The 14,909-nt window shown below is 44.4% G+C and overlaps 1 protein-coding gene across 5 annotated transcripts in view; it reads right to left on the bottom strand.

The window, feature by feature from the left end:
• Dclk1 (doublecortin like kinase 1) overlaps positions 1 to 14,909 on the bottom strand; it is a 279,872-nt gene that overhangs the window by 153,061 nt on the left and 111,902 nt on the right. For all 5 annotated transcript variants that reach the window (XM_075951091.1, XM_075951090.1, XM_075951092.1 and 2 more), the window contains exon 4: positions 2,592 to 2,691. In XM_075951091.1, coding sequence (XP_075807206.1) covers positions 2,592 to 2,691 — 100 coding nt within the window. The remainder of the gene's footprint in view (positions 1 to 2,591; positions 2,692 to 14,909) is intronic.

Here is a 14,909-nt window from a genome sequence, read left to right as displayed (position 1 = left end):
ATTGGGAGAAAGGAAGTGAGGAACGCAACAAAATGTAGAGCTCTCTCAAAGGGCTAAGTGTCAAAAGATGACTAGTGTGTGTGTGTTGTGTATGTGTGTACGTGTGTGTATGTGTGTACATGTGTGTTCGTGTATATATGTGTGTATATGTGTATGTGTGTGTGCGTGTATATATGTGTGTATGTGTGTACGTGTGTGTTCGTGTATATATGTGTGTATATGTGTATGTGTGTGTGCGTGTATATATGTGTGTATGTGTGTACGTGTGTGTATGTGCATGCATGGGTTGTGTTAGTCTGTGTGAGTGTGTGTACATACACTTGTGTCATCTTTTAAAATACTTTCACTTTTATTTTATTTTATCTTATGTACATGTGTGCTTTGCCTACATGTATGTCTATACACCATGCATGTCCCTGGTGCCCCCTGGAGGACAGAGAAAGGTATTGGGTTTCTCAGAACTAAAGTTACAGACAGTCGTCAGCCACCCTGTGGCTGCCTGGAGTCCAACCCAGGTTCATTGCTAAAGCATCCAGTGCCTTTAACAGAGGAGCCGTCTCTCCAGCCCCCACTTGTCTCTCTAGCAAGTCTGGGGAGGGAGCAAGGAAGCGCCCTCTCACTGAGCTACACCTCCATATACATTTTGATAATGGGGGAAATTGGTAAGATATTCCCCCCCCACACACACACCCCCGGCAGTTTTCTGATATACTTCGCAGAAAGTCTGCCTGCCAGTGGTGGGGTGGTTGAAGCTTCGGGCTGGCAGCCTATCTCACCACATCAGTAGCAATGGACCAGCCAGCTGTGTGGCTTCCCAAGATGGGCCAGATGGGAGTGGCGGCCTGAAGTCAGCCTAGGACTAGATAAAGGGTAGGGAGGCCTTGCATGCCGGTGGCCAGCTCTGCTGATTTGGAAGTGAGCTGTACTCCGGGCCAGGCGGACAGGCTGTTCTCACTCTCAAAGCAGCAAGTGGGCTTTCCCTGCAGAACACATCTGGTGTCCCAGAACGTCCTATCAAAGGCAGCGATTTTCTTATTTTGTTTTCACATAGGCAGCGATTTTCTTTAAATTGAAAGTCAAGGCCATTTATTTTTCTCAAAACCCGTGCTGTCAGCTCGGTGCCCTGGCTGGAAACGTTTGCTTGTTCCACAAAATGGCAAAGCTGCTTTGTCCTTAAACAAGGCGGGGCACTCTCCTCCCTGAGCACGTCTTCTGAATGAGACTTTTCCATAAATCCTTGCCCCGGGAGGACATGTGTATCCATTAGGAAGATGGTATATATTTAGAGAAAACTTACTTGGAGGGAAAGAGATGCCAAAGTAATCCTCCAGTGAGAGTCTTGCAGGGAAATAAATCTTGTTGTTGGCACATTCATGCCAGCTCTGCTTGAAGCTTTCATGCTGGTGGCCGGTTCTCCTTGCCTGCATTCCCTAAGTCATGGATTCGTGAATGTTTAGGTGCGTATCATTGATGTTATCTACAGACATGTCTGTGCTGCTTAACGATAAGGGTATGTGCTGTGACCTGCATGTTCGGGTGGCCTATGGGGGAAACATCGTATAAACAAGTTAATAAAGAAGAAGGCTGTGCATGCCTGAGCACTGTATAGTCATGAGACTCCACTGTGGGTGGCATCTGTCATTGAGAAAATGTCTACATGTGGCCCATCACGACAGCAGACATACGTGGTCCGAGATGAGCATGAGATGAAGTTTAGGGTGCAGCATGAAATGAAGTTTTCGGGTGCAGCTGGGCCAGGCCAGCACTGGCCGTTACCTTATGCACTTCAGGACCGTCCACCCATTCTGCCAATGTAGCCATAAATTCACTTATGACTTCCAAAAATTTCTCAAACTAGATAGAATTCGAAGTGTCAGTAACGATGTCATAGTTCCCTAGTTAAATCAGAAGTGAAATTACCCTGGCAGGGTGTCCTTGGCAATTGTTTTACCAGTGACACTGTAAGATTCTGAGGTGACTCCCCAGGACCCACGAAAGGAAATCATTCTGAAAATCGTAGCCTTTTCCACCCATTTTTCTATTTATCAGTCACCCTCCCCCTTATTAATCACCAAGGGTCACATTTAGTTCATTAAGGGAAGGAAGCGACCATGTTGACAATTCACAAATGTTAATGACATATAAATTCCAATGTACTTTAGGGACCCAGTGCCAAACCATTTTCTCAGGAATCAGAGGAAGCCACATGAAAGCTGAGTCTGGGAGCACACTTGGTAATTTTATGATTGCAAATCCATCCGCCATAAATTTTTTTTTAGGCAAATAAATAATTAAAAGTATCGAAATCCACACCGCGATTCTCGGAAAGGCATCAGCCTGGTTATTAAACGGCTATAAATTAGCCATTAGGAATGTATTCTTCCAAATGGATTAACCTTTTCAATTATCATTTCATCTGTTTTCTATATTTTAAAAAAATCAAAGAAATGCAAGATATAGGAAAGACAAGGCAAGGAGAGGATCTGAAACTGATTTGGTGGCTTTGGAGTTGACATAATCTTGGCCCGGTGCAGTTCATTTTGGAAAGCTGCCTCAAATTTCCCCGGGTTTTGAACTTTTTTTTTCCTTACCACTTTCATCTAGCAAGAAATCATCCTGGTAACGGAACTTCTCTGGTCCACATGCAATAAAAATGTCATCGTCACCAAAAAAGTCCTGAAGGCACATCACCTACAAGAGAAAAGCATGGTACTCAGCCAGGGGTCCACACAACAGCAGTCGTCTCCCCCCTCCCCAGACCACCACATAAAGCCATTTTCCTCTAATGGAATCAACAAGGGGATTTCAAAGGCTCGGCTCGGGCATCTGTTATCAGTAAGGAACGCGTTAGTGTGTTAGTCTCAGGTCTGCAGGAAGGCAGAGAAGGCGACGAGCCCCAGTGACTGTCACGTTTATGACTGCACACACCAACAGGCTATGAGGCAAGAGCTCTTTGTTTCCATAACACCAGGGATCCAGCTACTCAGAGCAGGGACACCCCCGCCCCCCGGGTTCTGAATGGGAGTTTCAACACCAGCGAGGGCCAATGCACACCGCGTGGCTTTCACAACAGATAGGGTTTTGTTCGTAACTGATGGGGTTATAGTCTCACAATAATCTAAGAAAAAACGGTATATTAGAATAACCTGTAGACCCAGTCCATCTCTAGTTGAGATAAAACTGAAAGCCTTATAAGAGGAAGAATTGGAAAAAAGGAGGTTTTGGTGAAGTTCAGATACAGACGTTAAAGAAACCCTGCGTCTTTCTCTTGGCACTCTACCCCCAATTAATCTTCAATAGTGGGGATCAAGCCCAGAATTTGTACACATTAGACTGACACTCAGCCACTGAGTTGTGTCTCTCACCCTTGTTTGTTTGACACCACTGCAAGCCTAGAGCTAGCCTTGAACTGACCATCCTCCTGCCTCAGCCTCCCTAGTGCTGGGATTATAACCTGGAGCCATCATGACCTCTCCCTCCCACCTTCTCGTTTTCGGGTGAAAGAAAACTTTAGACATTTTTGCATGTTTCTATCATCTAAAGACAGAGGAGGCTGAGGAGAAGGGACCACCAGGTGGACTTCAAGACCAGTCTGAATACCACAGTGACATTCTGTCTGAAAAACGAAAGGACCTCATGCAGTCTATTCCCAAAGGAGAATTTTAAGGTAAATGTCACTCGCAGTGAATTGCAGTTGGGATGACTCATTCACAAGCTTGAAGATGCTTCTACAGTGATTTGTTCGTAGCATGGGTTATGCTGATGCTGGAAGGCTGCTCAATCCTATGTGTTCCCAGTTTCCTCTCACCATGTGGGTCAATCACAAGGTGACTCTGCCCCACTTCTCTGCAGCAGGAAAACACTGCCCAAAAACAAGGTGGAGGGAGAAAGGCTTATTTGGCTTGCAGGTTATAGTTTATCATCAAGGGAAGACAAGAGCCTGGAGGCAGGAACTGAAAGAGACCGCGGAGGAACACAGTGTACATGATTGCTCCCGGGCTCATGTTAGCTACCTTTCTTATAGCCCAAGCCCACCTAAGGGATGGCACTACCCATGGTGGGCTGGGTCCTAGTGTGTCAAATATCAGTCCAGAAAATGCCACACTGTCACGCCCACACCCCAAGCTGATAGAGGCAGTTCTTCAACTGGGGATCCCTCTTACTAGGTGTATCCAGTTGACAAGAAAACTCACCAGGGAAGAGCTGTGCAAAACAGCCTTTTGAGTGGCATTTTCCTCTGGGTACTTAGGTGTCAAAGAAAAACACGTGTGGCAGGTGAGATGCTAAAGCCCTGTGGTTACGGTCAGCATTTCTCTCACCCGCCGGCCAGCGACGGGTGCCTCTGGGGCTTTGTGTCTTGCTCAGCCTTTGGCAGTGCTGCTGTGTCACGTCTCACAAGCGTGGGACTCAGAGCTGCGAGTCGGGAGAGAGGGCATTCTCTGCAGCCCCGAGGGTAATGGCCTGTGGGCTACCGACGGTCTCTCAAGATGTCTCCTTTCCAAATGGCCTGGCTGCAGTTTTTTAGAGGAGATTTCTCCAATGGTTTGACGATCAACATTAAGTATGAATCAGATGTATCCAGGGCCATAAGTGCTTTGTCTGCCATCTAAAGTTTGAGGGCATGGATCATTTAAGAGGAGGGCGAACCCAAGGATTTCATCACAAGCATGGTATGAGAATGACCGGATGTCTACTTTCTTTCTAAAGAAACCTTTGGATGGCAGAATGTGTCCTCACTCATCTCTGCATCCCAGCTTTCTCTTTGGATATTGATGTCATCTAGACACGCATGCACGAGGCATAGCTCTTTAAGATGCATAAGTTTCTAATGAATGGTTGGTGAATGTAAGCTAGTTCATGGCACAAACATACAAAAATGAATTAGGCATGGGCTCTCCCTCAAATAAAACTGGACACTAGCCCCAAGTGCGGTGTGTCCTTAAAAAGTAGGTGGTGGATGGAACTTGTGCCATCGGAGGTCCTGTGTCCAAATGTCACAACCAGTTTATTCAGTGTGAACAGAGTCCTTTGTTCTGAACTCCAAATAGTTTAGTGTGTTAAAGTGTACCCAAGTTCAAAGGGTGGGGAGGACTGAGATCCCTGAACTTGATTTTAGAACTGTTTCTTCCACAGCAGTGTGCATGCAGTACTCGTACACCCCTCTAGGGACATGTGTGGACAGTCGCAGGTCACAGGTCTCAGCAGCCAGGCATGTCGGGACACACCTACAGTACCAGCACTGCGAGAAGATTGTGAGTTTGAGACCAGTCTGGGCTACACAGTGAGAAGCAGTCCCAAAATAACACAAACCAACTACAACATAGAACTCAAAGAATGAGCAGGGGAGAACTATTAGCCACTGACTCCCCTGGCAGCTGTGTTCCAATAGCAATATTTGCATACCAGTTTATTTTCTGAAACTTTAATGATGGGCCTACAGTGTGTCAAGTTCTGAGTCAAATACTATATATATATATATATATATATATATATATATATATATATATATATATATAGTTGGGCCTGGGGATATTTATTTCAGCCTATAATATACTCAATACCCAAGAATAGGACCCAAGTTTACTCTCCAGAACCCATGGTTTCTGTTTGTTCATTTTTGCTATAAGGAGGCAGGTATAGTAGAATTTATAAGCCCAATCAATATCGGGGAAACGGAAACACGCAGAGCCTCACTGATGACCTTGAGAACATGGTTGCGGTGCTCAAGGAGAAACAGAACTGAAGGGTACTCTCTTGGTCTCAACAAACATGTACCTATACACACAAATGCGCACAAAATGCACTCACAAAGCACATACACAAAATTTCTTCGAGATCAAAAATGTTGTTTTCTAAAGGAAATACTCCTTCTTTTTCTGTGTATTCTACCATTTTCATTACAGGATATCAGGTGACTATTCAACCACGCTCAGCTATTTCTGCAGGGTTTTGCGAGGTGGGTAGCTAAGCAGCAGGACTATGGCATGGTCTAAGTGTGCTCCAGCATCCTGCCAATGACCCTTCTCCCAGTCTGAACCTCAGAGAGCACATCAGACAGCAAGGGATCCATCTTGGACGGTTTAAGCACGATTCTGTTGGCAAGTGGGAGATGAAACACGGCGAACTTTTTGATGTTCCTTCCAACACCAGGATTCCAAGAATATGAAAAGAACGCAGCGATTGCTAAAGAAATTATCTGTCATCGCGCAGCAGAAAAGACACAGGAAAAAGTCATTCCAGTGTCAAGTAATATGTCCTCATTTACTGCCCAAGCTTCAGTGAGTGGAATCAATGAAAGTGTTGAACTGTCTGACATGCTGGGGGTTTTCTGCTGAACGTCATTTTGCCTCCCCTGCTCACAGCATCTCATTGGAAAATGGCAGCAAGCTCCATAGATGAAATTAAAAAACAAAGCCGTTCCTTGGGAGATGCCATGATAGAACAGCTGAGAACAAAAAAGGTTTAGATTAAAAGAAAGGTGGATTGGGGAAGTAGTCCATTCATCAGAGAAGAGCAACAGAGGGAGGTTAGAGCCCTTTTTCTCTGGGAAAATGCAGGGTGGGAATTTTCCTTGAGGTCTTTCTGAGCATTCTGGCATGAAGGAGTTAAAGAAAGTAGAGAAATGTTAAACGATTTTTGCATGATAATCTGATCTTATATCTATGAAGTGCTGATCACTTTAAAACTTAATTGTACTCAAAACTCATCTTGGATGCCAGTTTTAAAATATAAGTTACATTTGAGGATAAAGTGCATGCGTCATGCTGCCAGGAATCAGGAATATGTTCCTCATCTGCTCCAAAAATCTCTGATCAGTTGTTGTCAGAAGGATCTATCAAGATGGGGCAGATGTAAGAGAGGTCTTGAGGAAGGAGACATACGCAGACTGAACAACTCCTGTCCAAGCCTTCCTGCTTACCCACACCAGCTCTCCAAGAGCTGGGATGCCTGTATCTGTTCTTCCCATTCTTACCTAGCTGTGTGTTGATTCCCTACAATATCTCCAAATCTCAGGCATTCCCAACCCATCTCCCTAGATGCCATCATCCTGTCTGCCCATAGCCCAGGGACCTCCTCCAGGGACCTTGGAAGAAGGTCCTTGTAGAAGTCTGGTTCCCCGCCCCTTTCTCTACAATCCATTCTGTTTAATTTTGTCCATCTGCCATTTCCATAGGAAAATTTCAAATTCGCTTTCTGTAGCTCAGAAACCATCAATGACTTATCATCAACAGAAAGTCTGTCTTTTGGGGCTGGCATTCCAGATGTCCTCGCATCTGTCTCCAGCTCCACCTACCAGTGTCTCCAGTTATAACCAGTCTGTTGAGTGATAAACACTGTTAGATGGTTGGATGGCTGGGTGGATGGACAGTTTGTGCTCTAAAATGAATGTGTGTCACCTGATTCTAGTCTCTGAAAAGGGGCTTATTCTTTCCTACTTGTATGCTTTCTTTTCCATAAAAACGCCCCTATTTTGAGTCCACTTTCATATAGGCTTGGTCTAAGTCCCTTTTATGGACCAAGGTCCAGTTGAAGGTTCATGTCCTACCTTCCCCATCCCCTCCAAACCAAAGGGTTACACACTTGTTCTGAAGCTGTTGTCATCATTCAATAAATGCTTATTGGTCACTTATTTGATAGCCTCAGAAATATGCGTCCCCATCTTTTCTCTGTCCTTTTTCAGTTTATAGATCTATGGACTCAAAATCCTTACAACTCGCAACACAGTGTGCTTGTGAATCGATAAGTCACCAAAAGACACCCACACGATTTTCTAGTGATTTTTGCCGAAGGGCTGAGGCGCTGTGTCTGGATTGCTCTGCCTTCTCTCAGTTGTCCTGAAATGAACTTGTTTATAAAGAATTCACATCCAGTCTGGGCAGAACAGGGTCCCTTGGTGGTGCCCTCTTTGGTCCTACATCCATGTCTGCTCTGGCACGTTCCCCAAAAGCACAGCACTGCTGATCACCTGGGTTATGACTGATCCTGGCTCTGCCACTCAGCTCTGAAACTCTTTTGTGCCTCATTTATCTCCTCAATCATTTGAAGGATTTGATATCTTAAGACCATGAATAGGAAACAAATCCTTAATGAACTTTAGCTACTTTTTTTTTTGTTACTTGACACAAGTGAGTCATCTGGGAAGAGGAGGCTCAACCGAGGAAACACCTCCATCAGACTGGCCTGTCTGGTGGTAGGTAACTTTGTGTTGTGTTTCCATTATTGACAATTGATGTGGGAGGGCTTGCACACCCCTGGAAGAGGGGGTCCCGGGGTGTATAAGAAAGCAGGCTGAGCAACCAGGGGCTAAGCTAGTAAAAATCATCCTTCTATAGCCTCTGCCTCAGCTCCCCACTTGAGTTCCTGCTTCTGCTTCTTGAGGATGGAAGGGAGCTAGGAGTTGGAAGATTAAACAAGCCCTTCCCTCTGCAGACTGGCTTCGGTCAATGTTTCACCATAGCAACAGAAAGCAAATTAAGGTTCGGAGCTTAATTGTTATAAGAAACTTGGAGGAGTTAATTAACTTCTCTTATCAGTTTCTGCGTTGTTGCTAATGTCTTGTACCCGATAATTAAATGATGGAGATAGAAAAGTTGAAGGGTTTTGTGTGCGCTGTAGCATCAAGCGCTTGCCCTTGCTGCTGTGTGGGAAAGTGCAGTGGGCTGACCCAGAGTCCCATCGTAGGCAAGGGCCCCATCCTGAGCTCCAGCTCCACCTTCAGTCCTCCCCACAGTGAAGGAGACAGACTGACCATTGCTAGACAGCTGCTATAACCTGAGCTGAAATCGCCTCTGACCTAGTCGGGGTCACTATTGTCGGGATGGAACACCACAACGGAAAACTACTTGGGGAGGAAAGGGTTTATTTTTCTCACAGTTCCGTATAACAGCTCATTATCAAAAGCAGTGAGGACAGGAACTCACAGAGGGCAGGAACCCAGAAGCAGGAGATGATGCAGAGGCCCTGGGGGGGAGCTGCTCACTGGCTTGCTCCGATGGCTTGCTCAGCCTGCTTTCTTATAGAACCCAGGACCAGCAGCCTAGGGATGGCCCCACCCACAATTGACTGTGCCTTCCCACAACAATCACCAAATAAGAAAACTGCCTACATATTTTTCCTGTAGTCCTGTTTTATGGAGGTATTTTTTATTTAAGGTTCTCTTTTCTCCAATGGCAATAGCTTGTGTCAAGTTGACATAACGCTAGCCAGTACAACCTCCCAGCATGGTATTATCGGGAGCTAGTACAGCTGCTAATGGACACCACCCACCTGGTTGTAGGTCCTTAGGTGCCTAGGGCACAGTGCACCCTCAGCTCCTCCCCTCTTCTCTTTAGTTTCCTGGTCACAGCTTCGCATCCCCCTCCGTTCCACCATGACAGACCCAGCCTTGTCAAATACCCAAAAGCAATCACCTGTGCACTGAACCCTCCCAGACTGTGAACCCAAATCAATCTCTCTCCTTACAGCATGATGGGAACCCTCAATTACTCTGTGGTGGTTAGAACCCCAATCTGTAGATGAAGAAGGCAGCCTAGGATGGAACAGAAGATCAATAGAATACAGGTCAGTTAGAATTCAAGCGCAGGCTCTTGACTGCCAATCGGCAGCAAAATATGTTTTTTGTTTTTTAACCAACAGAAACCTATACCCTGGCATGTGTGTCTCAGACATTTCGGATGATGAAACTATTGACAGGCCCGAGTAGTTGCCGCATATAGTAACAGTCTAAAGAAGCATCTAATGAAACATTTTTTTTCTTTAGAAGAATTTGAATTGTTTCTTTGGCTGGAGGAAAGCGCATTTCTTTTTCCAGCTACGAATTCACGTCTTCCGCGTTGACTCATCATGCCAGCGGCGCACTCCCCTCGGGAGACAGATGTGTACAGAGGAAACAAAATCGGGCAGACAAACATGGACTTCCTCAGCGCGGCTTCCGGCCTGAGTTGCTTTGCAAGGGCAAAGATTGAAACAAAGGCAGTAAAGGCGTCTGCTGTTACACATTTCCAAATCGGGCCCACGGAATCCATCGCCCTTCACTGGAGTGTGGTCTCCATGGCAACAGAGACAGCAGGAAACTGGCCTAGATTCTTATCAGGGCCTTTAACCGGGACATTTTCTTTACAACAGCGCCCTCTACACACCAAGTGGAGGATAGCTCCCAGACACCGCTGGAAGCAGGGCAGAGGGAGAGAGAGATCATTGCAGAAAAACAAAAAGGAACACAAACCAGTGTAAAAATGAAAGCCAAGAAATCCAATCCAGTTATTAAACTCTTTGATTATGATATAACACTTTGATTTTTATTCAAATATTTATGGGTAATTTCTCACTCTACCTGCTACCAGTTAGAAACAGTGGGCATTAAGGTTTTGTGGTCCACGTTTTGAAGATTTGTTTTTATGTTATTGATGAGCATGTGTGTCTGTGTGCATGTATTTACACAGACTTCCAGTGCCCGCCGATGCCAAAAGAGGGCGTTGGATTCCCCAGAGCTGGAGTCAGGGGCTGCTCTGAGTCGCCTGAGTTCTGGTCCTCTGCAAGAGCAGCAAGTGCTCTAACAGCTGAACTATCTCTCCTCCGGCCCCTGTTGCTCTCATGAACTTATACCTAGTAAAGAGAGATACTTTCTTGTGAAGTTAAAAAAAAAGTGTACGCTCCTAATGATCATATAAGAGGCCAAATCACAAGTTCTGTCTTGATGCAGAATTCATGGTACAGCCTGTACAATCCGCGTTCATTTAAAATGTGCCTTACACGGCTTCTCATTCTCCAACACTAAACTGAGATAAGGTATTTCTCCCCTTTTCATCCCATGCTTGGCCTCTATTCTGTCTTTGCACTGAACATTCTTAAACTCTACGGTATTGAAATCAGCTATTATGGGCTTTTCTCTTTATAACTAGTTGTGAGATACAACTACAGTTGGTTGTGTACTCACATAAAACTTTGTAAATTACTGTCTTCATACAAATACATCATCGTTGCATTTTTATTTTCTCCCTTTCATTTTTTTGATGATAACCACACATAAATGGAAACATGATTTATAATAAATCCTCCTAACAAAGCTTTCTAATTAAAAAAATACTCTTAAAAATTTTTATTTTGGGGCTAGGGAAACAGAGTTCTTGCTGTGGAGACAGGAGGACCTGAGGGAATCCTCAGGACTTAGGTACAAATAAGATCAGCACCGCCACAGGCTTCTGCAATCTCAGAGCTGGGAGGAAGAGCTAGATCCCTGAAGCTCATTGGCTAGTCTGCCCAGCTGAATTGGTGAGCTCCAGGTTCAGTAAGAGACCCTGCCTCAGAAATTAAGGTAGAGAGTGATTTAGTATGTGTATGTGTGTATGTGCTGTGTATGTGTGTGCGTGTGTGTGTGTGCATGTGTGTATGTGTTGTGTGTGTGTGTGTGTGCGCACGTACGTTTGTGCGTTGGGCTTACATATGACTGTGTATTACCTCTCTGTGTGAGTACAGAGGTCAAGAGGGATGCCATGTTCTACCACTGCCTCACTCTCTTGAAGCAGTCTCTTACTGAACCTAGGGTGGTGGCCAGCAAAATTGATGAGCCTCTTGTCTACCTGCCATAGCACTAGGGTTGCAAGCGTGCATGGGGCCGCATCTGACCTTTTATAGGAGTGCTGGGGGTTCTAACAAAAGTTCTCATGCTTGCAAAGCAGCTGCTCTTATCCATTGGGCAATCTCCCCAACCTCATTCTTCTCTTGACCTGGGAACAATTTTGTTTTGTTGCTTCAAGAGAGAAGAGTGATTGCAGAATTTGAAAGCAATTCACTCATTTGCTGGGTGTGCCCTCAGCTGCTCGCTGACCTTTCCACAGACCTCAGGTGGAGCTGGTCAAATCCAGTCTGCCCAAGCCACAAAGCCTTTATGCAAAAATCCCTCTTTAACAAACTTGGATAAACCAAAGACAAGCAGATGCCAAATGACTGGTTCTTTATGATATAATTCTGTCTTTTAATAACTGATGGTGTCATTTACAGTGACTTGACTTATAATTTTAATTTCCTGACTTTACGGTAGTGTGAAGCTACTATGTATCCACACAGGAATGACCTTAGCGTGCACTAACTGAATGCACGGTAATGGTGGAGCCCTGTAGGACCCTTGTGTTGAACTTTTAATAGAGTATCCACTAAGTTATATGGTGTACTGAATATTTTATGATAACATAGGCTTTGTGTGTGTTAAATGACTTTTCTTGAAGGTAGGCTAGTGTGAGTGTTCTGAGCACACACGCTGGGCCAGACTAAACTGTGATGTGGGGTACGCTATACGCTATTATATTACATTTGCACCATTCGGGACTTAAACTATTTTCAAGTTTGACTATGATCATCAGGCTGCAGTCCCATCTTGATTCTAGGGGAAACTGCCCTGACTGACACTTCTCCCTTATCACATGTGTCCTGGTCCATGCAGGTGACCTTAACAAAGCACCTTTGATGGAAAGTTGTTTCTCCCAGTTCTGGAGTTGGAAGTTTAAGACCAAGATGCAAACTGAGAAGGGATCTGACGAGCCCTACTTCCTTATCATCCATATCTTTTCACATTAGCCTCACCTGATGGAAGGTTCCAGCATCTTCTCTAGGACCCTGTATAAGGACCCTGACCCAATCATAACCACTTCCAAAGGTCTTTCCTCATGAAGCTGTTACTTCAGTTGGGGGCAAAGGTCAGGATGTCTATTTATGAGTTCCCCAAGCTAAAACAAAGTATGCAAACTGTGCAAAGCATCCTCCAGCGGTCACCACTGGACTCTGATACTACTGGGACGTTCTTGGGCAGCTCAATACCTACAAACCTTAGTTTCCTTACTCATTAAATTTAGCTGTAAAATTCTGTCATTGTGTAGTTGTGTCTTTGTGTGCATTCCTGGGGGTCAAAGAACAACTTCCCGGAGCTGATTCTCCCCTTTCACTGTGGGATCCCTCGGCAAGAACTCAGAGCAACAGGCTTGACTGGCAGGAGCTTTTGCCATCTTCCCTGCCCAGTTTCCTTGTTTGTAAGTGGAACTACCTACCAATCATATTCCTGGGGGATTCAATGAGACAATGCATAGAAACCACGGCAGGCTCTCGGAGAACACAAAGTACGACCATATTCACCCTCAGCAGTGATGGCATCACTAAGGGACATTGGATAGGTAGCTGTATTGAACTTTATTCTGGGGTATTTGGGTCTATTGGTTAGGAAAATAACAGCATTAGCAGCCCAGAAATTGCTGGGATTGAGAGCTATGGAAACCAGGGTTCACTTCAGAACCTTCCAGCCATTGTCTCTTACCAAGTAAAAGCACATCAATCCTGTTTGCTTTCTCCTACTGCTTTAGTACTGTCTGCCATATTGTTAGAGTCGCTACACCATAACATTAGACACTAGTTAATTGAAGAATTAATCCATAGACCAGGAAGGTGGCAGGTGTATAACATCATTGACCTGAACTGAAAGGCAAACTCCTATTAATTTTGTATGGCTAGTGTTCTAGAAGAATGGTAGCCAAATCCAGGAGCTGAAATATTTGAACAATCTGATTGAATTCAGATTATTCAGTCAGGGCTAAAGAATATCAAATCTATAATTCCGTGCTGAAAGCATCTCTCAAATGATCCACACATGCAGGTAGCTGAGGTGGTGGCTTGACTTTGAATCAGGCAGATGTCTCTTTAGAGTCATAAAAAAAAATCATACAAAAAAGGCTCTTCTGGCTTGGATTCCACCCAAGCAATGTTTGATCTATAGCTCAAAAATAGCTCCCTCTTGAAAGAGGTTTTCAAAAGTCTATTCTTTCATAAATGCTCATTTTATGATTCTGTGGGTGTGGGGTTGTCATTTGTGAAAGGAAGATGAGGACAAAGAGCTGATGTTCTGGAATAACCCGAACACGTTTATAAGGTGCTTGGGAGGCTCATTAATCACATAGGCTTGGAGCTAAATGGACTCACAGCCCAGAAATGAGTCACCAATCAGCTAACATAAATGCTCCTTGGAGGTCTTGTCATGCAAGTGAGGACACAAAGATCAGGTGTCAAACCCAGAGAACAAAACCAACCCCAGAATCTGTGTGACAACACCCTTAGGTAGAGCTGATTAGCTTAAAATATTTAAAATAACACATTTTGCCTCTCTGTTTAAATTGCTAACACAGGATCTTGCTATGTTGCCCAGGCTAGCCTGAAATCCGTGATCCTGCTTCAGGTGCCAGGTTTACAGGGGAGCACATCACCCTGGGGGTAACATCCCCCCTCTTCCCTCTCTCTCTCCATTTCTTTCTATGACCTTGGGCATGCTAGGCAAGTGCTCTTCCATGGAGTTATCTTCCAAGTGCTCTTCCTTTTTTTTTTTTTAAATCTTGAGACACCTTTTCACCAAGTCGCTCTGGTTGGTAGTCACCTCGCTCTATAGCCAAGGCAGGCCTTGAACTTGTGAGCCTACTGTCCTTAGTCTCTGTGTGATCGAAAATATAGGATATTTAGGCCATCAAGGCCAACACTAAATGCCCTTAGATAAAGTCAGATTCTTAAAAATCTTTGCAAGAAAATCATAATCCAAAGTATTGGTATATATGTGAAGGATAAAAAATATAACTACTTTTCCTTGTATGCATTTGTTCACCAGTTTATTATCTGAAGTCTCAAATGATAATATCCCCCAAACCACAGATGCATGCTCCTGCCAGGAATATTTATAAATGTTGCTTGACATTAAAGCATGGAGTTGGTGGCTTTAAATATGTCTGCATCTATTTCCAATTTACTGGTCTGTATATATAGCTTGACACTAAAAGTGATATTTTTATACAATTCAAATTGGTTTTCTCAAGTGATGATTTTTTTCAAGTGACAATTACTCCATAAAGTTCACGTTTCCAAAAAGACTGTGAGCAACACCG

This window comes from Microtus pennsylvanicus, chromosome 16 (assembly GCF_037038515.1).
Source record: "Microtus pennsylvanicus isolate mMicPen1 chromosome 16, mMicPen1.hap1, whole genome shotgun sequence".
In the NCBI taxonomy this organism is placed as follows: Eukaryota; Metazoa; Chordata; class Mammalia; order Rodentia; family Cricetidae; genus Microtus; species Microtus pennsylvanicus.
This window is presented reverse-complemented; position numbering and strand designations above follow the sequence as displayed.